Source organism: Trachemys scripta, chromosome 10, assembly GCF_013100865.1.
Source record: "Trachemys scripta elegans isolate TJP31775 chromosome 10, CAS_Tse_1.0, whole genome shotgun sequence".
In the NCBI taxonomy this organism is placed as follows: domain Eukaryota; kingdom Metazoa; phylum Chordata; order Testudines; family Emydidae; genus Trachemys; species Trachemys scripta.
This window is the reverse complement of record NC_048307.1, coordinates 15,576,384-15,600,811: the sequence shown is the minus strand read 5'-3', so window position 1 is coordinate 15,600,811 and position 24,428 is coordinate 15,576,384. Positions and strand designations below refer to the sequence as shown.

At 39.4% G+C, this 24,428-nt stretch overlaps 1 protein-coding gene across 2 annotated transcripts; it reads left to right on the top strand.

Annotated features, from left to right (window-relative positions):
- Nucleotides 1-2,039: 2,039 nt before the first annotated feature.
- On the top strand, nt 2,040-24,428 carry DAGLB (diacylglycerol lipase beta). 2 transcript variants are annotated; one of them, XM_034783675.1, is made up of 16 exons: nt 2,040-2,198; nt 2,533-2,661; nt 3,670-3,821; nt 6,771-6,945; nt 8,049-8,310; nt 10,675-10,800; nt 12,327-12,454; nt 14,689-14,815; nt 15,261-15,344; nt 15,898-15,975; nt 16,404-16,484; nt 16,620-16,747; nt 19,040-19,108; nt 19,209-19,281; nt 20,688-20,941; nt 22,853-24,428. In XM_034783675.1, exons 2-16 carry the CDS (start codon nt 2,567-2,569, stop codon nt 23,046-23,048), a joined length of 2,028 nt encoding a protein of 675 aa, XP_034639566.1. In that variant the 5' UTR covers nt 2,040-2,198; nt 2,533-2,566; the 3' UTR covers nt 23,049-24,428. The 2 variants fall into 2 exon arrangements, with proteins under 2 accessions (XP_034639566.1, XP_034639567.1); XM_034783676.1 differs by lacking the exons at nt 2,040-2,198; nt 2,533-2,661; nt 3,670-3,821; nt 6,771-6,945 and adding an exon at nt 7,000-7,347.

The following is a 24,428-nucleotide window of genomic DNA, read 5'->3' as shown; positions in this document are numbered from 1 at the left end:
CTTTGCAACAAATGAAGTAGGGGTCCTACAGACAGGTTTCTTCACTATATGACCCTAATTCATTCCCAGAGTAGCTCCATTCTGTGAACTGAATGAGGCAGGGGTCTTGTGGGAAAATACTATGTGATTATGTAATTATGACTATCATAAATCCATATCCACAAGGGGGCTGAATTAAAGTTGCACAGGCACACTTAATTCTGGCATTTCCTAACTTTTGAGTGCTTGACTTTTATGAGCAGTCTTAATGTTCTTTTAACATTATTTGTGTGTGTGTGTAATTTCCTATCTTATTAAAAAAAAAAACAAAAAAACTTATCATGTGGTATCCTAATGTATGTATATACCGCACTGTAAACCTGGGTCTGTGGGACCCAGGCTTGTGGACTCGATGTTTCGGAGCCCATGCTCCATTGTAAACCTGGTTTACAACTGCTGGACCAGCAGAGCCATGCTAATGTGTCCAGACTACACTATGCAGACCTTCTGACTCAGGTCTATGGCTTGAGCTGCATCCAGATTGACTTGGGTTCAAGCCCTGTCATTTTTCACAGTGGAACTCAGGGTCTGACGCAGCGATGTTGCTTTCCAAGGGTACCCAAGAACCAAGATTGTGCAGCACCTTGCCACTACTTGCATGTAGTGGGACAGAGTTTTGGCTCTACTTGCTTTGGAGCAGGTCCCTGAAACCAACAGCCTGTAGCAGCATCAGCACTGCTTTCCAAGCCTTCTCAGACCTCAGTCTCTCTGTACAGGTAGTGACAGGCACACACCAACCCCCAGATATTTGGAGCATTCCCTGCAGTGTCCAGCCCATTATCCACGGGACACTTGCAGAATTACCAGGCCCACTCGTCCTAGAGGAACAGGATACCCCCCCACACACTTGTAAGATTCAACTCATGACCAGCACTTTGAATATATCTCAGTGCTGTGGTATTATGCATAGTGAAAACAAGAATAAATTTATCAAAGACAAGAGATGGGGGAGATAATGGATAAGGATATTGGAAACAAATGGTTACACAGAAAACAAAATTGTAACATGCTCTCCAGAGATTAAACTTAACTAACAAGTTAACCACCTGTCTAAAGATGTTTGTCACCCAAAGTCCTCTTTAGCGTTTTCAGCCTAGCTTGGCTGAGACCCTGCTTTCATGAATGGAGGTGGAGGATGCCAGGATGTTATCTTTGCCTTTTAGAAATAATCCCAAAGTTCATTGTCTTTACTCAGAGACAGGATAACACCCATCGCTTTTTTTCTTTTTCTGTGTGCTCCTTTCTTGTTGAGTTCACATCAGTTCATTGCCATTTGACTTTGTTTGTAAATAGGCATCCATTGTGTTAGCTTACAATGCTTCATTTACAGCCTGACAGAAATACACATTTCTTACCTCCTATCTGGAAGAAGCAGCCTAAGACATGTCACCTTTTGCTGACCTGCTTTTAACTTGTATGCTTAAAACCATAATATTCTAGTACAGATTAATAACTCCTTACATAGTACACATACATACATTTCACAATTATATTGACGACCAGTGTTCTTGCTGTCTTTCAGTTGAGAGCTCACAACTTTTTTTGGTGAACCAGAACATACAGATCAGAATAAGGAGATTCTTAGAACCCCGCTGTATCTTGTCAGTGTGGGAGGGACCCACAGGACCCCACATTGTAGTGGCATGTAGGGTGATGGTATGGTGCTGTGAGGTGATATCATATGGTTGTCACAATGCCATAAGGGGCAGAACAGGGCCAGCTGCCACATCTGCCAGGGGGCAGCATCATGGGGGACAGCCAAGTGTCCGGTGCCCAGCCTGCTGTCTCTCAGCGTCTCCACTTCCAGGGGAGTGCCTGTCAGCACGGGAGAGCTCTGCGCATGCGCCTCGGGGCTAGGCAGGCGTGGGCGAGAGGGAGCAGAGAGGACTCCGAGCCCCGCGTCCTTTGCGCATGCGCCTGGCCGCTCGAAGGGCGGGGCTCGTAGAAGCCCTGCGCATGCGTCTCATCCTGAAACGGGATGGGAAAGCGTCTAGCGCGCGAGCTCTACTCATGCGCCGGTGGGAAAGGGTGAATGTGTGCACTGCGCGATTCTAAGGGCTTACGCTGCGTGGTTGCGTCATGGCGTTGTGTTGTTTTTACGAAATCCTCTTTGGACTGGTGTGACGTTCTGTCCGAGGAGAGCAGGGAGCGTCTCGCTGGTGCGGGGCCGCTTCTTGGGAGGCTGGGGGTGTGGCAGGGAAGTGCGGGGACGGAAGGCGGGCAGCCCGGCTGGGGCTGGGCAGGGAAGTGTTTCGGGGGGGGGTTGGGCTGGGGGGGGGGGGGGGGGGGGGGGCAGCCCGGCTGCGGCAGGCCTGGGGACGGCCCTTCAGGAGCAGGGGGGGGAAGGGGGGGCAGGGAAAGGGGGCAGATGCGTAGCTTGTGGTCAGAGAGACGTAATCTGAGGTATGGTGGCTAGTTTTGGTAGGAGGCAGGCTCCCTGCTTTAGTGAGGGTAAGGAGATGTGTGGGTCATCAGTACATTTGCTTCCTGCAGGAGGAGCAGGCACAGCACTGGTAGGGTCCCCAAGATGCCTGGAATGGTGATATTTGGGAGACGCTGGGCTATCGCTAGTGATGACTTTGTTTTTCCGGGAGCCTTTGAACTTTTCATCAGAATGATCTGGTAAGAGCCACCCCATCCTCACTTCCCACCAGCCTCCAAGGGGAGGAGACCCATGCAGCTGGGAGATCTGGTCTGCCATGGAAGGGGCACTGTACATTTGCAGTGCCCTATTATTAGAACCCAGTATGCCATTGTGCTAGGTGTTGTATGAACAGAACAAAAAGATGTTCCCTGCCCCAAGGAGCTTACAGTGTATAAGACAAGAGACAACAGATAGATACAGACAGACTCAAGTGTTCTGCCTGCAGCCATTCCCTCCTGGTGACAGCAGGCTGAAGGCAAAATTGATCAGCGGCTGATTAACTATTGATAAGTGATTTCTAGTCCTCTATAAAGGATTATGCGAATGTTAGGGTTATTTTAATTGTTTTATTTTAAATGTATGTTAACTTTCATGCTAATTGGAGTAGTCCTTGGGCTCCTTAGGAAATTGCTATTATGTATGTGTAGATTATCTTGTTGATTTTTATAACATGCCTGGGAAGCTGCTGAGTTGGTATGCTGTTAGGAATATTTGTTTAGATGTGATGTGAGACTGTCTGGTCCATTTGGCATTTTATTACAGAGAAGTGAAAGAGAAATTGAGGGTTTTTTCCTATCATGTATTGATAACCCGGGTTTTCATATTGAGAATGAGACATGTAATGTAACTTTTGCATGCTGTACTAAATTAAGACCATTCTACACAGTAATCATTTGCTACTACTTCAAGATGTGGTTGCATCACTTAAACTGATAAACTTCATCCATCATTGAAGTGCTCTGGGATCCATCTGAATGAAAGGTGCTATTAAAAAAAGGAGTATATTGTTGAGCTTGTAGTCTCTGTTTGGTTACTGCAATATACTCTACTGGGGTCTTTACATTCTGTGAGTTTCATAAAAGGGGCATGTTCCCACAATGAATTATTTTTAAATGAAGATGGATAATTTTTTATGACTGAATTAGCTTTGTGGTGAAATATGTTTCTTCCTAGCTGTGACAACTTATGGTACTGTTTTTCTGCAGGTGGATTGGAATTCTTATTTTGTACTCCATTCACAAAGGGAAATTTAACTGTACTGGAGGGGGATTATTGCACAGCTACCTGCTTGTCCTCCTCGTTCTCCTGGCTGTCATAATATGCACTGTATCTGCTATTGTGTATATCAGTATGCAAGGTAAATACTTAGTCTGCAATACCTGATATTTATAGTAGTAGGATTTATATATTTTATTTAGATTTGCCATTAAAATAGAACAGCTTTACAAACATTCTGTGTGCCCTGACAGTAATAAGATTTATAGTAACCACTTCTCAGTATTAATACTACCTAATACAAATAAATTAAACTCTGCTAACCTTAAATAATCAAATAGAGGTAACAGTTTACTACACCCTGTAGATAACTATAAAATAGGGGAACTCCAAAATATCCTCTCACAACCAAATCAGATTCAGCAATGCTGCTACTTCCACATCCAGCAATTTACTAGTTCACTAATAAATAATCTGAAAAGATGCACTGTTTTTAACACCTCTGACAGACTTCCAGGAGCAGCTATGCAGAATCCATCTGCTCCGTAATGGTACTTATAAACATAGCCTTATATAGTCACAGTCAGCGCCACATATCAAAAGTGTATCAGATACAGTAGGCTGTTAAGGAAAAGTATATAGAAAGGTGGTCCACACAAATTATACAGTGTCTTATTAATACAATAATTATGTAAACAGGAAGAGTTTCAGCTTGAGGAAGAGAGGCAAACTAATATGATATGGGAGCATATGCACAGACACCTTATCATGGGACAGAGAGGTACCTGTAATGGTCCCTTTGTATATTGTGTTCTGTTCTGTGAGCCTCATTACCAGAAAGATAGACCCTCCTAATATCTGTCTTAGGTACTTGTATGCCTCCATTAGGGTAGTATTTGAGCACTTCACAATCTCTAGTGTATTTATCCTCACAACACTCCAGTAGAGTATGATCTCCGTTTTACAGAGAGGCTGTGACTTGCCTGAGGTCACACACAAAGTCTGTTGGGAGACCCAGGTCCAAGTCCCTGCTCCACAGGTCCTAGGCTAGTGCACCAACCATTGGACCATCCTAGAGTGATCATAGAAAAACAGCTAAAATATTTAGGCATCTGGAGGGACTGATCTGATGAAAGATTAAAAATCAATATAGGTACCTTGCCCAAACTACAAGTTTGGGGCCGATTGGGGATATAACTATATATAAATACATGTATATAAACATCAAGGAGGGAGAAGGATTATTCAGCATAATTTAAGGGCATATAACTAGGAATCACCAGATAAATTAAGAAAGGGAAAACAGAGATTGGATCTCTGGGAAATCTAACAGAGAATTCCCCAATTAAAAACAATATCTCTGAAGGGAAATGGTGGAAACCCTGTTACTTAATGTCTCTAAAACTAAAGTGAAGAAAACTCTACAAAATGTGCAATAAGGAAACTGGAAGATGGAGTAAATAATCTAATAAGTCTCTCGTATATCTGGAGTCAATTGATACTTTTACATTATTTCCCCTCCTCCCCCCAATAAAAACAATTCATGCACTTTCAAACAGTAACAGTGAAATAATCCATTGTTAGTTAAATTACGTGCCTGGATCAAGTGGGTGGACACAAGTTTGTTAGGCTGAGTAACATGCATCACCATCTGAGGCACTGAAATGTTCAATTAATTAAGCTATCGTCTGCTTGACAATATCTGCCGCATTAGAGTGTAAATTGCCATTTTTAGTTTGTTGGGTGACAAGTTTTGTCAGTAACATCTCTGTAGTTGATAATCTCACAGTATAAAAAGTATTTATAAATTGAGCTCATCCTCGCCCTTCTATGAACTACTTGTAACTCACAGAAAATACAATAAGGTTTCTAGTATTTCAGACCTGGGTAGCTTTGGTTCTCTTTATCAGACAGATGCCACTTTTCTATTTTGAGGAGATCCTTCTGCTAGAACACAATTTCATTTAAAAAAAAAAAAAACAAAAAACCCAAACTCTCTTCATAGTCTTAAAGTAGTGAGACAAGGCTGGATGGTAGATTGGTGGTAGTACCCCAAACTGTGACACGAATGTGTGCATTTTGGGTCCCATCCTTATGCAGGGTGGATGCATCACAGACAACATGATTCCCTCCCAAGGAAGGGGACTGGGTTAGAACAATTAGCTAACTCCAAAGAGATTTTTGGGGTGGACTTGGAGAATAATGTTTGACTGCTCTTTTGCCCAAAAAGATGGAGTATTGCAGTCACAGACATCTGAACAGAATTTGTATCATCTTGTGTTCTTGTATATAACTGCCTTATTAGTAAGCCCAGACCTATTGAGAAAATAAGCTGTATAGTGATTGGGTTTTTGTTGTAGCTAAAGTGACTTTGAGAAAAGTCCATGAATAAAGATCAGTGATTTAAAGTCTGAGATTGATCTCTATTAAGTTGACTGGACAAACCTGTCAATCTTTAAAGATGCAACTCCAAATAGAAATACTTGTTCTATGCCAGTATAATATGTAGAAGCAAAAAATGCTTGCCAGAAATGTAAGGAATCCCCTCCAAAACCCCAACCCCCTACCCCAGGCTGGTGAAAGTGAGGGAGGGTGGGGGAGAGCGAGCAATTGAGAGAGTGGGGTGGGGGCTTTGGGGAAAGGGTGGAGCCTCGGGGAAGGGGCAAGGTAGATCCTGGGTTGCCCTTAAATTCAAAAAGTGATCTTGCGCATAAAAAGTTTGGAAACCACTGGCCTAGAGAGTCAAATCAGGTCCTATGTGAACAGGCTGAGGCTGAAATGTATCTTCTGGGAAATGAGATGTGTCCAACAACAGATACAAAAATTCCTCTGAGAAAGCAGAAATGATTTTAATATTTCCAGTTTTAAACCATTAAAAATGCTAAAGATGTTCACCATTCAGTTCTAAGACATTTTATGGTCTACAGTTTCACTGCTTCGAAACTTCACTTTAAAAATCTTAGTTTGTTGGGTTTTTATATACTTGATTAAATTTCACAGTGGGCACCATAGCATAAAAACACTGATTTTTGTGTGTGGATATTTTATGTACATAAGTGACTTTTTACTTAAATTCCATCTGTAATTTCAGGAACAATTTCTAACCCTGGGCCAAGGAAATCTCTTCCTAAATTGATTTATACTCGGCTAGGTCTTTATATCCCAGAATTGGTCTGGGCAGTTGTGGGCGCTATATGGGTGTCGGACACTGATGTACGTTGTGAAAGGACTGTGGTAAATGTCGTATTTTGGACAGTTATTGCAAGGTAAAGATGCTAACAGAAAACAAAGCTAAGCTTATATTATGCATTTATATTTTAAATATCCAGTGAAGATTTTTTCTGACCACTCAAAACTTGGATATTTGTTTTAAATTACTGGAGTTTCTTAAACAAGGATTTTTATAGTGAGTGAATATATAAAGACTAGAATAAACTCATTGTTTTCATTGTGCTTTTCTAATTATCTGAGAGATGTTGTGACATCCTCCCTTACAAAGCTGGGGATGAAGTGAAAGCTATGAAGAGTAAAGTTGAGAAGGGGTCAAAAAGACAAACAAAGATGGACGATCAGACAGATGTGAAGAGGGTGGGAGAAGAGAAACAGAGGAGCAGGAATAGATGCCTTAAGAGACCGGTAATGGCATATGGAGCCTTCCCCAACTTAAGGTAGCTATTTCAAAACAGTCATCCATCAGTGGTGATTGCAGTAGAGGTTTAGTGTGTTATGTGAAATGAGTTGGCAGTCTCAATCCTGTTCCTAGTGTATTGGTGTCCCTATTATAGGGGGGATAGCTCAGTGGTTTGAGGGATAGCTCAGTGGTTTGAGCATTGGGCTGCTAAACCCAGGGTTGTGAGTTCAATCCTTGAGGGGGCCACTTAGGGATCTGGGGCAAAATCAGTACTTGGTCCTGCTAGTGAAGGCAGGGGGCTGGACTCGATGACCTTTCAAGGTCCCTTCCAGTTCTAGGAGATGGGTTATCCCCATTAATTTATGCGGGGGAGGGATAGCTCAGTGGTTTGAGCATTGGCCTGTTAAACCCAGGGTTGTGAGTTCAATCCTTGAGGGGGCCACTTAGGGATCTGGGGCAAAATCAATACTTGGTCCTGCTAGTGAAGGCAGGGGGCTGGACTCGATGACCTTTCAAGGTCCCTTCCAGTTCTAGGAGATGGGATGGGATATCTCCATTACAAAGCTATCATCGGTACCAGTAAGTGAGTGTGCTGGTGGTATGCCACAATAAACTGTATTTTCTTTTCTATGACAAGAAGTATAGCTGACAAGAGTTATAGCTGCATGCTCTTGTATACAGTACTTTAGGAGTACATGGTTCACCAAGCCTTTCCTCTCACACCCTTCTGTTTTGCAGCTGGGTTATCATCATCTTTACCATCGTTGCAGTTGTAATTGTCTTTGATCCACTTGGGGGGAAAAAGACACTGTACCTGGCTGATGATATAAATCGCAACTTGGAAAGCAGTCAATCAGGCCAATTGTTTTATAATGTCAAGAAGACCGCAACCAGAGTCTGGGAGAGGAGAATCAGGTTACTGTGTTGTTGTATTATGCAAGATGATGATCACCGAGTGGCTTTTACAAGTATTGCAGAGCTTTTCCGCACCTACTTCTCAGTAAGATGGAAAGATTTGTTTATTTGTTCTTATCATGCCATTTGACTAAACACTGAATCCCCAATACTGCAGCATTTTCACATGTGGCTCTTGCCTTTAGGTCAGTGAGAGTTCAGCAGTGCCATTTACTTGAGAATCAGGCTTTGATACCTATCAGCTCTATTCTGAAACAGAAAACTTACACCACGCTGTCCTCCTTTTAACATGGGTTCCTTTGCCCTCTTGGGGGAAGAGATTGGGAAAATTGCACAAACTAACAAATTACAAACTTCAAACTTGGAAAAGTCACATGCTCAAGTAACCACTGTTTTTCAAACTACTTTATTTTAACACACTTGGCACTTCACAGACATAGGAGCCAGATAGGCAATAGCTTCACAACAGTGAATTTGCCTCCACTTTTTCACCAATATTTTGGTCACAAACTTGCTTTCCTGTAATATCATGCTTGCTTGCATTTAAAAAATAAAATGGTACCATTACTTTTTTCCTTGTACAAACATATTCACTGTCTTCACTAAAAAAAAAAAACCCACTCCCCTCGAGTTTTCTCATGATCCTCTAAGAATGCCTGGTGGTATTAATTGAGTTTAGGATCTTGTCTATATTGGGAATTTAGATTTCCCAATAAAGCTATTGGCTGTAATTCGGCTAGTGAAGTTATTTTTCTCTTCAGCTTGGGCAATTCCCTAGTCGGGGAATGAGGTTGATTTTACCATTTTTCCCCTTGCCCGTAGTAGGGAATGGTACAAACAGCAAACAATTTAGCTACAAGTATCAGAGGGGTAGCTGTGTTAGTCTGAATCTGTAAAAAGCAAAAAAAAGCTTTTTACAGATTCAGACTAACACGGCTACCCCTCTGGTACTTGACACCATGCAAGGCACTACATTTAGCCATATGGAATGGAAATCTATCAACCTCATGAAGAAACTTGCAATCTGAAAAAGTGAGGTTCTTACCCACGAAAGCTTATGCTCCCAATACTTCGGTTAGTCTTAAAGGTGCCACAGGACCCTCTCTTGCTTTTTACAATTTAGCTACATTAATTTATTGAGCTTATGAAGAGGTAATGTCAGCATTAACAATGTGTTAAGGCAGTTCTCCCATCCTGAACTATACCAAACTGGCCCATACAAGAAAGCTGTTCTGTAGAAAGCTCATCACAAGTTAAGGTCTGCGTAGTATTGACTGAGCTGGGACTTAACTGCCAGCACGCTATGCAGCAGTGTGAGAGAGTAGAGTTCAGCAGTGACCTTAGGATCTCTTTTCATACTCAAGGTTGGTGGGAGAGGTTCTTACCCATTAAAATGGTGTCTGTGCATGCTGCTCTATAATTGCCTCCAAGTCGGTGAGTTGTAGGATGTTAGAGGGAGCCTTGATAAGGAGAATAGTCATCCTGTGCAGCCGAATTAAAACCTCCCCACCTCTGTACCTGGACCTTTCCTCTGTAAACCCCCCTTCACTTATGCATGGTAGAAAAGGAAGTGCCCACGTCCTGATTTTGCTGAGTCTTCCCATTGCCGTCAAACTTCAAAATCCCAGTTCTCATGGCTAATAGAAGGGGAATCCTTCTGCCAGTATTTCTAATTATTATTCATGATATAGCATGTTTATTTTGCCAGTCTCATTTCACATAAGTTGCTAAGAGCCTTCCAGTGATCACTGTTGACCTAGAGTCAATTTGAACAAAAAATCTTGTGATGAAAAGCTCAATTACCATACTCCCTGGCCTTCTAATGTGGTTTCTTTACAGATGGAATAATCTTCATGGCACCCTAAGAACCCAATCCCTGTAAGGGGCTGAGTGTCCTCACTTCTTATCAACTTCATTTGTGACTGTAGTGCTCATCACTTTGCAGGATCGAGCTCTAAGTGACAGGGTTGTATTTACAGTATTGTTAAAGATCTGTAAGCAAATGCTATGTGCCTTGCCATAGGTTCAGAGCAGGAGTATTTGCTAGTCACATATCACAAATAACAGCATGAGCACTCCTTCAAACTTGCATAGTAGCTGTAGAGGGAGGTAAGCGGTTTTTTTTCCCCTAAGTTGCTTGTGACAATTATTAGTCATGTTCAGATCATGTTTTGCTTTAGGGCTCCACAGGCCTTTTAAAGAAGATGCTTTTAACTTTCTTTTTTACACTGGAATTTATGTATGTGGCTTTTATTTGCAGAAAGTTTTTAAAGATGCAACATTGAGTGTGTTGGATGGGGATGTGAATGTTTCACAAGCACATCCTTGCTTTCTGATGTAAATGTATTTACTATAGAACTGCAAAAGAAAATCACTTTAAATTTTTCAGTGGATTGCCTGCGATGATGTGGGTTTATTTTTAAAGAATATTTTCCATTTTCTTTGGCAGGACACTGACCTGGTGCCTAGTGACATAGCAGCAGGCTTCACTCTGCTCCATCAAGAGCAAGATAAAGTGGAAAACTGCCCAAAAGAGCCTGAAGAAGTCCTGTGTCATTCCCACCTATCCCATGTGGTAAGATATGCTACCAAAAAACAGCTTTGTGATAACAGCCCGTTTAAGGGACAGAGTCTTGTCAAACTGAACTAAAACGCAAGTTTTGTAAAAATTAGCTTTGACAAAATCTAAGGCTCATAGTTCCCAGTATTTTAAGTTCGAATAGGAAATTTTGTAATCCAATAAAAATCCTCTTATGAAGTTTGCAATCAAAACATTGCTGAATTGTACTAATACATGGAGAACCTGAAAGTAAAAATGACTAGAAAATGATTATAAACTAAAAACCTCCCACCAAAACGGGCTATAAGGGTGGGATTTTCAAAAGCATCCAAGTGATTTAGGAGAACAAGTCCCATTGAAAAACAATGGGAGTTGTGTTCCTTAGGCACTTCCAAAAATGCCACCCACAATTATGTTTTCATTTATATTGATAAATATGAAATTTTGAAATGGGAAGTAGGTATATGTGTGAAAATTAAAGGTTTTTTTGGATCACCAAGAAGAATATGCGCAGAAACAAATAAGATGACATTCCAGTTCTATGAGCATAAAGCTGAAAATGTTGGTCTTGCAGTACAGATGCTCCCCGATTTACGCAAGCGTTCCGTTCCGGAATGCCTTGCGCAAGTCGGGAACGTATACCCGACTATTATGCGGGCCCCCCCCCCCCCCCAAAAAAAAAAAAAAAAAAGCTTACGGAACTTTTTCCATAAGTGCGGATTTGCATAAGTCAGGTTTGCGTAACCCGGGGAGTGTCATTATACTGTACTTGTCTTTCAAATTATAACTAAGTAACCAACATCCAGACAGGATGAGAAACAGAAACAGTAATTGTTTAATGCTTGCTGATCAGGAGTGACACTTCATTTTGGGATCTTCCACCCGTCTCTTAAATGGCTTAAAATGGGAAAAATCTCTTGTAAATTATTTTGTACCTTTTGTAATCTTTAATTTCTCACCTAATGCACCGTTCTAACCCAAGTAGATTATTCCACTTCAGTTGAAACAGTTTAAGTGCACGCCACTTACTAGATAGTTCCTTTTGAATTCAGCTGATGGTGGGTTCTGTGCAAAGGAAAAAAAGCTCTTGTGAGAATTATCTGTTACATAATCTGTAGCTTTTCCTCCACCTACACCCCTTAGAATGAACATTTAATTTTCAGTTCCATGTTTATCAGTGCATAATAAAGTATAGAAACATATAAACTTGGTACTGTTACTGAACAATTACTTTAAATAATAATTAGAATTTTCAAGACTCCATTTTCAAGACTTTATTATTAACAAATAAACCCTAAACTTTTTCTAAATAAGAAAATTGAATATGCCTAAGTGTGAACTCCTTCCTCTCAGTTGTTCTGTTTCACTTACCTGGGGCTTACAGTGAAAAGGTAAAAGAATAAACGTCATTGCCATGACTATTTGGGTCTGTGGGGAGATCTAGGCCCTTAGTGTTACAGTGGCATGGTGTGCACCTGCATTCTTTATCCTGGGCTTGCCTTACATGTTTGTTTTTTGTTTTTGTTTCTTTCCCCCTCCAGACTGATGATTTGGATATTGAATTAGAAAATGCTGCTCACTACATGCAGTTTGCTGCAGCTGCTTATGGATGGCCTTACTACATCTACACTAACCCATTTACTGCACTCTGTAAGCTTAGTGGTGACTGGTAGGTTGGTATAAGATCTTAAAAGTGCATAGTTTCTTTTTTAATTATTTGTTTTTTCATATCAGTACAAATCACTTAAATAGAAGTTCTCTTATTTCGTCAATTTCTATCTATTAATAAGTATACATGAGCTTGATTGCTAGAGTTGTCTTTCGCAAATTGAGTAAAAGGAAACCAGCCTTCAAAATACTACTTCCGATTTTGGAAGGGTAGGCAAGCTGTTTTCTTTGGCCAAACTTACAAAGCCATACACTGAACTTGATGGCATTTCTGTGTTTGGTTATTAACACAAGAAGTTTTTGAACACTGCACCTGATTAATTACAAATGTTCAGAGAATGTTCGTGGGCATTAGTGACCAGAATCCTATTGATTTTGGATAGAATTGGACAACTGAAAGGGGGAATGGGAGACACATAGAGCCACAGCTTTAAGCCCCTCTGTATTTGTCTATAAAATCAAACAGTTGGTTAATGGCACCCATTAATGCCTTCCAGCAGAAAACTACCTCTGTCTCATTTCTGCCTGTCCTAATAAAGTTTAACATGTTTGCACCTTGAATGACTTATCTCCCAAAAAAATATACTGGTTTGGGGGAATTGGGGCATGGGAGAATGGGAGTGTGCACACAGCCCCTGGCCTGGGAGACAGAATGGGGGAAGGGCACACAGAGCCCCTGGTGTGGAGTGAAAATAGAGGGACCTTGGTATGAGTGGAGAGCACCCAAGACCACTAGCATGGAGAATAGGGGGGAGACAGAACCTAGTGAGGCAGAGATTGGGGTATCCTGGTGTGGGTAGAGAGGGGCACACAGCTCCAGCACTGGGAAGATGGGGTGCATGGAGGAAAAGGGTGCACACAGAGCTCCTAGTATGGAGGGTATGACAGGAATGGGGGTGCACACAAAGCTGCTGGCATGTGGGGAATATGGGGAAATTTCAGGGAGTACCTGAAATAGAGGGACAGGAGGGTAGCACACAGGGCCTTGTGGGATGGAGTGGAAGGATGCAAGGAGCACCTGGTGCTTGCAGTGAGCTCAGCCTATGCAAGCTACAAAGAGTGTGACCCAATGGTCACAAGAAAACAAAGAAACAAAAGATTGCAAACAGTGTAAAGAGTTACTGGTCTTCATTCAGCCAGATCAATGTTAGTATCTGAAAAGGCATTTGATTGAGTTGAATGGACATTCCTCAAAATGGGGTCATGGGCTGTTGGAATCAAACCAAACCGAAAAAGATGGATTGAGGCCTTGTATGCTTTTGCTTAGACAAGAGTGTGTATAAATGGAAGTACATTGATTGTTTTCTCTATTTAGGGGAATCAGGCAAGATTCCCCTCCTAGACCTCTTTGTCTTACAGTGGAACCATTTGCTTCTATATAAGGAATGAGTCAGTTGTTAAAGACCCTGATCCTGAAATTCTCTCTGTATAGACAGTCTTCCCCCAAGTTAATGGGTCTCTGCACAGGCGGCTATCTGCACTGAGACAGGTGCAGGATCAAAATCTAACATAAGTAAATCTCACCATAAACTAGCTTTGTATGTTAATATTATATTTAACATAATGTAACACAAGTGTGTCAAAATTAAGAAAAAGAAATTGGGAAATTATACTAAGTGCATCAATGTCAAACTTTGGCAGCTTTGAAGTTGACCAAGTAAAAGTTATTATCTAACCCACCTTGTCTCCAATATTCTGTGATCATCACAGCTACAATAACACTGCAAACTTTGTCAGTTAATACTAAGAAGGCAAGCGTAATCTTATATAGTATCTCTCTGTTTAAATAGTCGCCTCCATTATTTGTGACATTAGGGGTGAATATTCCATCCAGCTTTAATTTCCATAAAGTTAATTTATCCTCCTGAGATGTCACAACATACAGTAATAAAGACTTGGGAGAAATTGAATGAATTTATAATTTTATAGCTGAAATTGTGGCTGGGGTCAAATTAACTCATTCCTTAGAATTGTTTTTGTACTTGAAATTTTTCCTCAAGTGTATGATTTCTATCTGGATGTAGTTTTAAAAAAAAAAATTATCATCTTAGGAATTGCCTTGTTTACTCTGCGAAAAGATTTATAGCAATGGTGTATTAGCCAGTCTTTCTAGTATAAACACCCAGTGTGCTCCCAATAGAAACCCTGCTGTGAATGTAATTGAGTTCTTTTTCTGAAAGGAAATGTAACTAGCTGGAACTGGCAAGTTCACTTTTCTTTCCCATGTTTCCTTAGTTGCAGAAACAGCCCAACAGATTCTGATATAATTGGTGGTGATCATCTTAACTTTCACTTTGGATCCATCCTAAAAATAACAGGGCTACAGTACAGAGATTTCATTCATATCAGCTTTCATAACAAGGTAAACAATCTGGACAAACATTCAGCAAGAGAATTCTCAGTAATTTCTTGAGTTCAATTAGAAACCAGGAAGAGGATGCTTTCCTCTCCTTGCCCTCCCCTGTTATAAAATGGAAGCCCCAACTAACCCAAAATGTTTTTAAAAGCATTTAAAAAAAACCCCAACCCTAATACACGGATGCTTGTTTAGATAACAGTGACACAAACATTGACATTTTTTTAAGTACTGACAGACTTCACAAAACATAACAAAAGCTCTCGCGTAACTTTGTACAAGAATAAGAGCAATCCTAATGATAACTTTCAATAGATTTTAAAAATCCTGAGTTCAGTAAGAAAAGTTTATATGCCTAAATAGAATTTCATGATGTCATGTTCATTTCTTTCCAGGAAACTACAATAAATTTGGTATCTTCATTAAACACACCTAATTTTTTATCCTTCAGATTTTCGAGATCCCATTTTTTGTTGCTTTGGATCACAAAAAGGAGGCTATTGTGGTTGCAGTGAGAGGAACCTTGTCTTTTGAGGTATCATCTCTGTTGTGTAACACTGGCTCTGGAGATGGGTATGTCCCAATGGTTTGGAGGAGATAGTACACTTCTCTGTAGTGGCTAGACGAAATACTGTAGTGCTACAGTGACACAATTAATTTTAAAATAACCCAACAGTTGAGTCAGCAATGAGATAGGGGAAGTAGATAATCTTCTTAAGTGGTAAGCCTGTCTGTTCTTGGATGCCTGAGAGCCTATATGCCATTTTAAGGGGCAAGCGAGAGAAAGGCAAAGGTAATTTTGTGTCAATATGATGTGAGGTGTATGTACAGTGTACTTTCCAGCTTTTGCATAGTAGCTTGAATCAGAATATTGTTTGTATATACAGTAGCTGTAAAGGGCACTTTGTGATGGGTTTCTAGATGTGTGTAAGTAAGAGACATTCATACTTCTCTTTTCTATGTGCAATTACTTGCAGACTCACAGTTTGCTTGAGGATATTACTGTAGTAACACAGTGTCAAGGGCTGTGAAAATTCCCATAATAGATGTCTGTAGCAAAAGAGGTCTGTCTTGTTATTTACTTGCAGGATCTCCTCACTGATCTGTCAGCAGAGTGTGAAGACCTGACGCTCGAAGACGTTCTGGAAAATGGTTTTGTACATAAGGCATGTGTCATCTTTAACCATTTGAAGTGATTTATTCAATGAAAAAAAATCAAATGAACAACCCTAAATTTCTTCAGTTAAATGGAATTAGCTGGGTTTTTTGTGAGACAGAGTAGAGCAGCTGTCTGGGTGGCTTGTTGGCAGTGTTCTTCTCTGCAATGCAGGAGGCAGAGTTTTTAAGTTGTAATCCTGGTGTTTTGCTTGCCTCCCGTGTCCCTTTAAATTAAAAAAAGAAAAGAAAAAATGTAAATGTGCAGTACACTCATTCAGGTGCCACTCTTGGGCTTCAGTAGAGCATTGAAACTGTTAACTAGGTTATCACACATTTTTGCAGTCAGTACTTTGAACACTGCATTTAAAGGGATATGTGTATTGCATTTCCAACTAGACACTACTTTTTTCTCTTAACTTAGAATACTGTCTTCTAGGGGATAACTCAAGCAGCAAATTACATCTACAGAAGGCTAATAAATGATGGCATTTTAAACCAGGCTTTCACCATTGCTCCTGTAAGTCCTGACTTGCAAATTATTCAATTTTGCCAGCAGTGTTTGATAAAACACTTCAGTTACATTGGAAACCAAAGTGGAGCAAGCTGTCTCTCTTTTAACCTCACCATATAACTCTTCTGTTTTTGTCTTTAGGAATATAAACTAGTTATAGTTGGTCACAGTTTAGGTGGTGGAACAGCTTCCATATTGGCCATCATGCTCAGAAACTCCTTCCCAACATTAAGATGTTATGCCTTTTCTCCTCCAGGAGGATTGTTAAGGTAAATACAACACTTGGTTTTAAGTGCAAGATAAAGAAATCATTAAGATACTTACACAAATTCATCCCAGGTATGACTGAATGGAGTTGTTTCAGAGATGGATTTGGCTCGTATTTTGACAGAAGAAGCTGTAGTGGTTTTAAGTTTAATATATTAAATAGGGCTGTCAAGTAATTTAAAAAAATCACAATCATGCAATTTAAAAAAATTAAATTGCGCGATTAAACAATAATAGAATTCTATTTATTTAAATATTTTTTGATGTTTTCTACATTTTTCAAATATATTGATTTCAATTACAACACAGAATACAAAGTATAGTGCTCACTTTATATTTATTTTTGATTACAAGTACTAGCACTGTAAAAAAACAAAAGAAATAGTATTTTTCAGTTCACCTTATACAAGTACTATAGTGCAATCTCCTTATCATGAAAGTGCAACTTACAAAAGTAGATTTTTTTTTTTTTTTTTGGTTACATAACTGCATTCAAAAACAAAACTGTGTAAAACTTTAGAACCTGCAAGTCCACTCAGTCTTACTTCTTGTTCAGCCATTTGCTCAGACCAACAAGTTTGTTTATATTTACAGGAGATAATGCTGCCCGCTTCTTGTTTACAATGTCACCTGAAAATGAGGACAGGCATTCTCATGGCACTGTTGTAGCTGGCATCGCAAGATATTTATGTGCCAGATATGCTAAAGATTCATATGTCCCTTCATGCTTCAACTACCATTCCAGAGGATGTGTCCATGCTGATGACGGGATCTGCTCGATAACCATCCAAAGCAGTGCGGACCGACACATGTTCATTTTCATTATCTGAGTGAGATGCCACCAGCAGAAGGTTGATTTTCTTTTTTGGTGGTTTGGGTTCTGTAGTTTCTTCATCTGAGTGTTGCTCTTTTAAGACATTTGAGAGCATGCTCCATGCCTCGTTCCTCTCAGATTTTGGAAGGCACTTCAGATTCTTAAACCTTGGATTGATGCTATAGCTATCTTTACAAATCTCACATTGGTACCTTCTTTGCCTTTTTGTCAAATCTGCGGTGAAAGTGTTCTTAAAATGAACAACATGTGCTGGGTTATCATCTGAGACTGCTATAACATAAATATATGGCAGAATGCAGGTAAAACAGAGCAGGGGACATATAATTCTCCCCCAGAGAGTTCAGTCACACATTTAATTAACTCTTTCTTTTTTTTTTTTTTTTTTTTTTTTTTTAATGAGTGTCATCAGCATGGAAGCATGTCCTCTGGAATGGTGGCTGAAGCATGAAGGGGCATACAAATGTTTAGCATATCTGGCACGTAAATACCTTGCAATGCTGGCTACAACAGTGCCATGCAAATGCCTGTTCTCACTTTCTATTGACACTGTAAATGAGAAGAGGGCAGCATTATCTCCTGTAAATGTAAAACTGAATGGACTTGTAGGCTCTGAAGTTTTACATTGTTTTGTTTTTGAGTGCAGCTATGTAACATAAAAAATCTACATTTGTAAGTTGCACTTTCACAACACAGATTGCACTACAGTACTTGTATGCGGAGAATTGAAAAATACTATTTCTTTTGTTTACAAATATTTACACTGTAAAAGATAATCAAGAATAATATAGACTTTGATTTCAATTACAACACCAAATACGTACGTACTTTCTCTCTAACATCCACAATATTTAATAAATTTCAATTGGTATTCTATTGTTTAACAGTGTGATTAAAACTGTAATTAACCATGATTAATATTTTTGAGTTAATCGCATGAGTTAACTGCAATTAATCGACAGCCTTAATATTAAAGAAATTTGAACAGGCTTATCTTGTTCTGACTGTGGGGTTTGCCTTTGTAGATGATGACTGAAACTTGTTCATAGCTTATTTATAAAATAAAGTTTTCCAGCAAAGTTGTAATTGTCCCATCGGACATCGTTCCTGTATAGCCATTAAAGAATTAAATACTCTATTAATTCTGTTAACGAATACACTGTTAATACTGAAAGTAAATGCTTCAAATCAAAATCCTTAACTAATCTTGGCCTGTACATAGAATCATAGAAATTTAGGATTGTAAGGGACCATGAGAAGTCATCTAGTCCATCCCTATTATTTAGCATGTGTAAGGAGGTTCAGTATAACCTGCTCTTGAATTAGTCTTAAAAGGCTAGTTCCAGAAAAAAGTGCAGTAAAATAACTGAATGTTTTTATTGCAACACATTATTATATTATACAAATAACATAGGTTATAGCAAGAATAAAATAAAATATATATTTGTTTTGTTTTTTTTAGCAAATCACTTGCAGACTACTCTAAATGCTTCATTGTGTCAGTCGTTGTTGGAAAGGACCTTGTTGCAAGGTAAGGACTTGAGATGAACCATTACATTTTATTCAGAGATGGTTATTCTCCAGCAGTTGGCCTAAGAAGCTTTTTTCACTTTGTTTTGTATGTTAAACAGGTTAAGTATGCCGAACATGGAAGACCTGAAGAGAAGGCTAGTGAGAATAGTTGCTAATTGTAACAGGCCGAAGGTAACAAAACACACCATGAACAATGAAAGCAAAGGGAATTGTCAAGTAGTTTTGATACAACTTTTAGTGTGGTGATGGCTTGTTTTCTGTTAAGAAGGGGGTTCCAAAGCACAAATTGAATAGAAATGTTTGTTAATTTTTAATTTAGTGACAACATAGGTATATGGTGTCATCTTATTTAAACCTTTCCCTGCTGTTTTGGAAACTCTTGTCGTTGTACATAAGACCTGAGAGCTGAAATAGGGTATGTAATTCAGACAAGTTTGCGGCTCAAGGGAAATGCAAAATATAAACCAAATAGCATAAATGGTGACAAATCAATAAGATTTTTTAATAGTTTTAGTAAATCGTTATTACTTACAAAAATAGGGGAATTGTTTAAAACATCTTTATTTTCAGTGCCTTTTTTTAAGGCAAAAATCTCATTTTTATTGTCTAGTTTTTGGGTTTGGTATTAATGAGGTTAAACGCTGTAGGCTGCAGTCAAGTTCACATGTGTTTCGGGAGGCCTAGTGGTGAATCTCCTGCAGGGCAGCATTGTTTATTTACCATTCCAATTTGTTGCCATGTTGGCTAGAAGGAACTAGAAGTATGCAGAGGCTGTGCAAAGTGTCTGTAGTGGGACAATGTGCTCCTGGTGTTGCTCAGCAATGATCCCTGCAGCTGATTAAGGAGGGATTGATAGATCAATGACCGAGGACTCCAGTATGGCTCAGTAGGCTAAGTTTGGTCCTGTCTTCTGGGACCAAAAGGGGGTGGGAATTTTGTAGAAGGGACTCCTTCTCCCCATCACCAGGGAAGGCTTTGTCTGGCTGTACCATCAGCCCTTACTGTTCATTGAGGGAACACAGGTGAAGTTCCAAAAGAAGCTATGCTTGCATTCTCAGAGCGGTAGTCATTGGAGAAGGATCGCATGCTGGATGAGGCTTTAGGGTGATACTCCTGGAGGACTGGAACAATAAATTGTCAGGAAGATGACTTCCTTGTGGTGTGAGAAGGAGTGGGTTAAAAACTGCCCTCCATCGATGCCTAGAGTTAAACCCTAGATCCTCCACGGGTTTTTCCACAAGATTTGTGTGTACTTCCAAGATTAGAGACCCTATGGAGGCCTTCTGTGAAGAGTTAAACTTAAAGAAGCTGATAGGCAGCTAGAGATTGTGAATGTGGGGATTCAAGCTGGATAGGAGAACTGGGGGAGGAATTAATTGTCAAAGTTGCAGACGTTTCCCTCTGAATTGACCCCTCTTAATTAATTGATATCAGCTCAGTCCACAAAAGTGTCTCCACTTAATTTGGAGAAACTTTGGTATAGAGATCTTGCATTTTGTGTGTGTGTTTAAAATTAAATACTACTTTGAAAATAAACATCAAAATTTCATATTCTGCTTCTTTCTCTCTGAACTCAGTACCAGATCCTGCTGTATGGGTGTTGGTATGAAGTGTTTGGAGGCGATCCAGATAACTTCCCAACTGAGTTAGATGGTAGATGTCAAGATGCCCTAACCCAGCCTCTTCTAGCTGAAGAGAGTTTAATGATGCATCGGTCACCTTCTTACAATGCCATTGAGGATGAATCTCCTTTAAATGCTCCACCTCAGTATCCTCATCTTTATCTCCCAGGAAAAATCATCCATATTGTAGAAGAAACCAGCTCAAGAAGGTAAATGATCAGCATTATGCTTCACTGAATTATTAAATTGGAGCTTCTCTTCTTCACCTTAGAAGCAGAGGCAAGAGCTCTGGTCTCTCTGCTCTCATCTTCTCCTACATCTATTCATGCTCTTTATATATTGTATCCAGTCTTCTCTGGTGTTCCCTGTTTCTTTAACCTACTTCTGAGTCAGTGCTTCATTTCACACTTACCCCCAAAACTGGGAACAACCTCCTCATTCTTTGTCCCCTCCACTGAATACTGTCTTGTGACATTGCAACTGTAATGACTGAAATCCATTCTGTGTTGAATCTGTTCTACTCACTTACACCTTTCAACAGTAAACTAGCCAGGACAGGTACTTGTTATGTGTTTGGCGCAGGCCACCTACTGTACAGCACTATATAAGGCATCACAAAGTATGTAGGTGCTGTAATGGTGATGCTAATTGCTTTGGTACACACTACCGTGACATTACCATTGTTTGTGGAGAGAGCACCTAGTTATTGTCAAAGTTGGTGTAATACCACCCATTATACTGAAATAGGCTTGTCCCAGCCATGGTACAGTTGTGTTAATGATGTAGTACTACCATTTCTATTACATATTTGCCTTAATAACTGTAGCCTGAGCATGCAAATCTCTCTGCTTCTGGCTCCTGTACTTGGAATTCTCAAACTGGTCCAGCAGGAACCTTGCTGCCTCAGCTTCTCTCTCCTTTTGTGTTGAAGCAGGAAGGAGACAGATGCTCAAATAGCAAAGAAAATGGGGATTATGAAACTACCAAAAAATGAAGCATTTTTTAAGAGTTTTAAAAAAAGGCAAATCTCTTCCCTCCTTCCTCACTTCCCACTCTATGGGCCAGCAAGGCTCCTGCCTCTGTCCACCCCTCCTAGTTCCATTTTGAAACAGACACAAAAAGATGGATGATTTAGAGGAGAAAGAGCCTCCTTGTTGACCAGAAGAGAAGGGAGGAGGAAAATGAAGAAGGGTGGACAGGCCAGATTCTTTTAAAACACTTTCCTTTCAGCCGTTTGCCAGCCCTCTTTCTTTTAGCTTTCTGGTTTCTTCTTTCACATTCGTTTTTTAATATTTTTAGCTTAAAAATCAGTACTGTTTGGCAATAACCTGAGGATGGTCTCAATTGAGTGGGTGGATAATTAATATCAATAGCCTGGGCTAATAAACTCCCCAGCCTTCCTCCTCAGTTCAGCCTGACACACAGTAATTAGCTGTATTATAATATTTAATCTAATATTGGATATGTAATAAAAGCACCCTCAACATAATGGTAGTCAGTAAATAACACACCACTACTTTGTCCAGTCCATCTAGCCCCAAATGTGATTTTGAGATATTGCTAATAAAAAATAAATAACCATTTTAAAGACTAGGAAAAAAGGGTTCCTTTAGAAGTTTCAGATGTAGAAAATGGCAAATATTGGTTTAGTTTTATATTGATGGAAATATGGAAAAAATTATTAGCTGCTCATTGATGTCACTAACTAATGTGTTCATCATTAGTTGAGAAATTCCATTTGTTTATGTAAATAAACCGACAGACTCCATCTGCACAAATGTTACAATAGAACAGGATCTGTAACTCAGGGTAAGAAGAATGTGGGAATAGGATTAGTTCTCAAATTAGCGTTGTTTTACCATTGATATAAATTGGAGCACAGTAGGCCAATACGGAGGGTTTTTTGAAAAGCCCACTTTTTCTTCTAATTGTATAAAATATTTAGTAGTAGCTGAGTAAAGATTTGTTTATATCCTTTAATAATCTGCAAAGGTTTTAAATATATGACCAATATGCTTTCTAAGGCCAACATGTGGATTTGCACTGTATAGTGGACACAGATCAAAATTCATGTGATATTCTAAATGTCTAAAAGGCTTTATTGAAATATTTCTTTTTAGGTGGTGTTCTTCTGATGTTAAATATACTGCAAGATGGTCAAAAGAAACAGCCTTTAGCAATATTTTAATAAGTCCCAAGATGATAACGGATCACATGCCAGATGTTGTGCTCAAAGCCCTGAACAACTTAACTGAGGAAAAAGCATCTTGTATTACCTGTCAAATAGAAGGAGATTTTCACACCAACACAGTATGACTATAACTCTAAGAGAACAGCCCTTTTTTTTCCTTCTTTAGGCTTCAAGTATTCAGGAGCCTTTAACCTCAGACTTAAGTGGTGGTGTGGGTTTTTTTGTTTTTTTTTTTAACATGCCTAAAATAGAAACTGTGGAGGGGTTGTCTTGGTGACGGTCATAATGCAAAATGCATTTTACTGTGCAGAGGTTCTGCAAAAGTAAACATTACTGGCTAACTGTAATAAGATAGTTAAAATGAATGTATTCAGGATTTTGACAGAAACAGATCTAACCTTTCTGGAAATGGGACAGTAAGATGAGTCTTAGCCAGTTACATGTATATTACTGTATCTTTCATTTTACAGGGCGAAGGATTTGGATAAACTGAGAACACAATTCATAGGGAGATAATTGAGCTAGAGCAGAGGAACCATGACACCTTAATTCTAGCTCTGCCACAGACTTGCTATGTTATCTTGAGCATGTCACTTAACTTCCATTGTGTCTCAGTTTCACATCTGTAAAATTACAGTATTACCCATCTTTGCAAAGCATTGAGATTCTTGGGTGAAAGGTGCTTATGTAAAAGCACAGTATTAATAATTATTAGAAATGAACACTGCCACTAGGAAGTTTCATTAAAGGAAATGGGGTAGTAAATGATGGTGCAGTTGCAAATCTAGTGCAAAGAGAGAGAGGGTTTAAAAAAAATAAAGTTTTCTATTTTGTTTTTAAACAGCCAGTCTTGATTGCACTAGTTACCTTCTGAAAATACCTCCATGGTATCTCATTTATTTCATGACTATTTTCTAATATTGGATCTCTTGTTTTTCAAAATGCTGCTTGGATACATGTGCAATATTTTTGTATCTGTTTGTTTTTAACCCTAAAGGACTCATTTTAAATTCTAGAATGTAGGAATAAATCCGAAAAGAAATTCTTAAGGGAATGACAGAGAAGCATTGTACCCTTTCTACACTAGATCCAGCCTGAGACTAATGACCCTCTGACTCTTACCTTCCATACATTTAATTTAGTTGCAAAGGTTTCTTAACTAGACAGTCCAAGTACCAATTTTGCAACTCCACTATTTAAATTGATTGTATGGTGAATGTCTGATTAAACTTGGTTGCTTTGTACTGAGCAAGTGATCCTTTTGTAAAAAGCATATGTTGCTTGTCAGAGACACTCCCTTATTGTACCTTTTTCAAAAAAAAAAAAATATATAAAGTCAGAATTTGTGTATTGGGGTAGTGCAAGTTTGTTTTGGTAGTCCTGCTGTGCTCCTTCAAGCAGGAACTAAAAATCTCAATTTGTCTCAGTGTAATCATGCAAGTGTATGTGTAACACAGGACAGGAAATTTATGATTTGTATATTAAAAAGCAATGCAGGTTGTGGA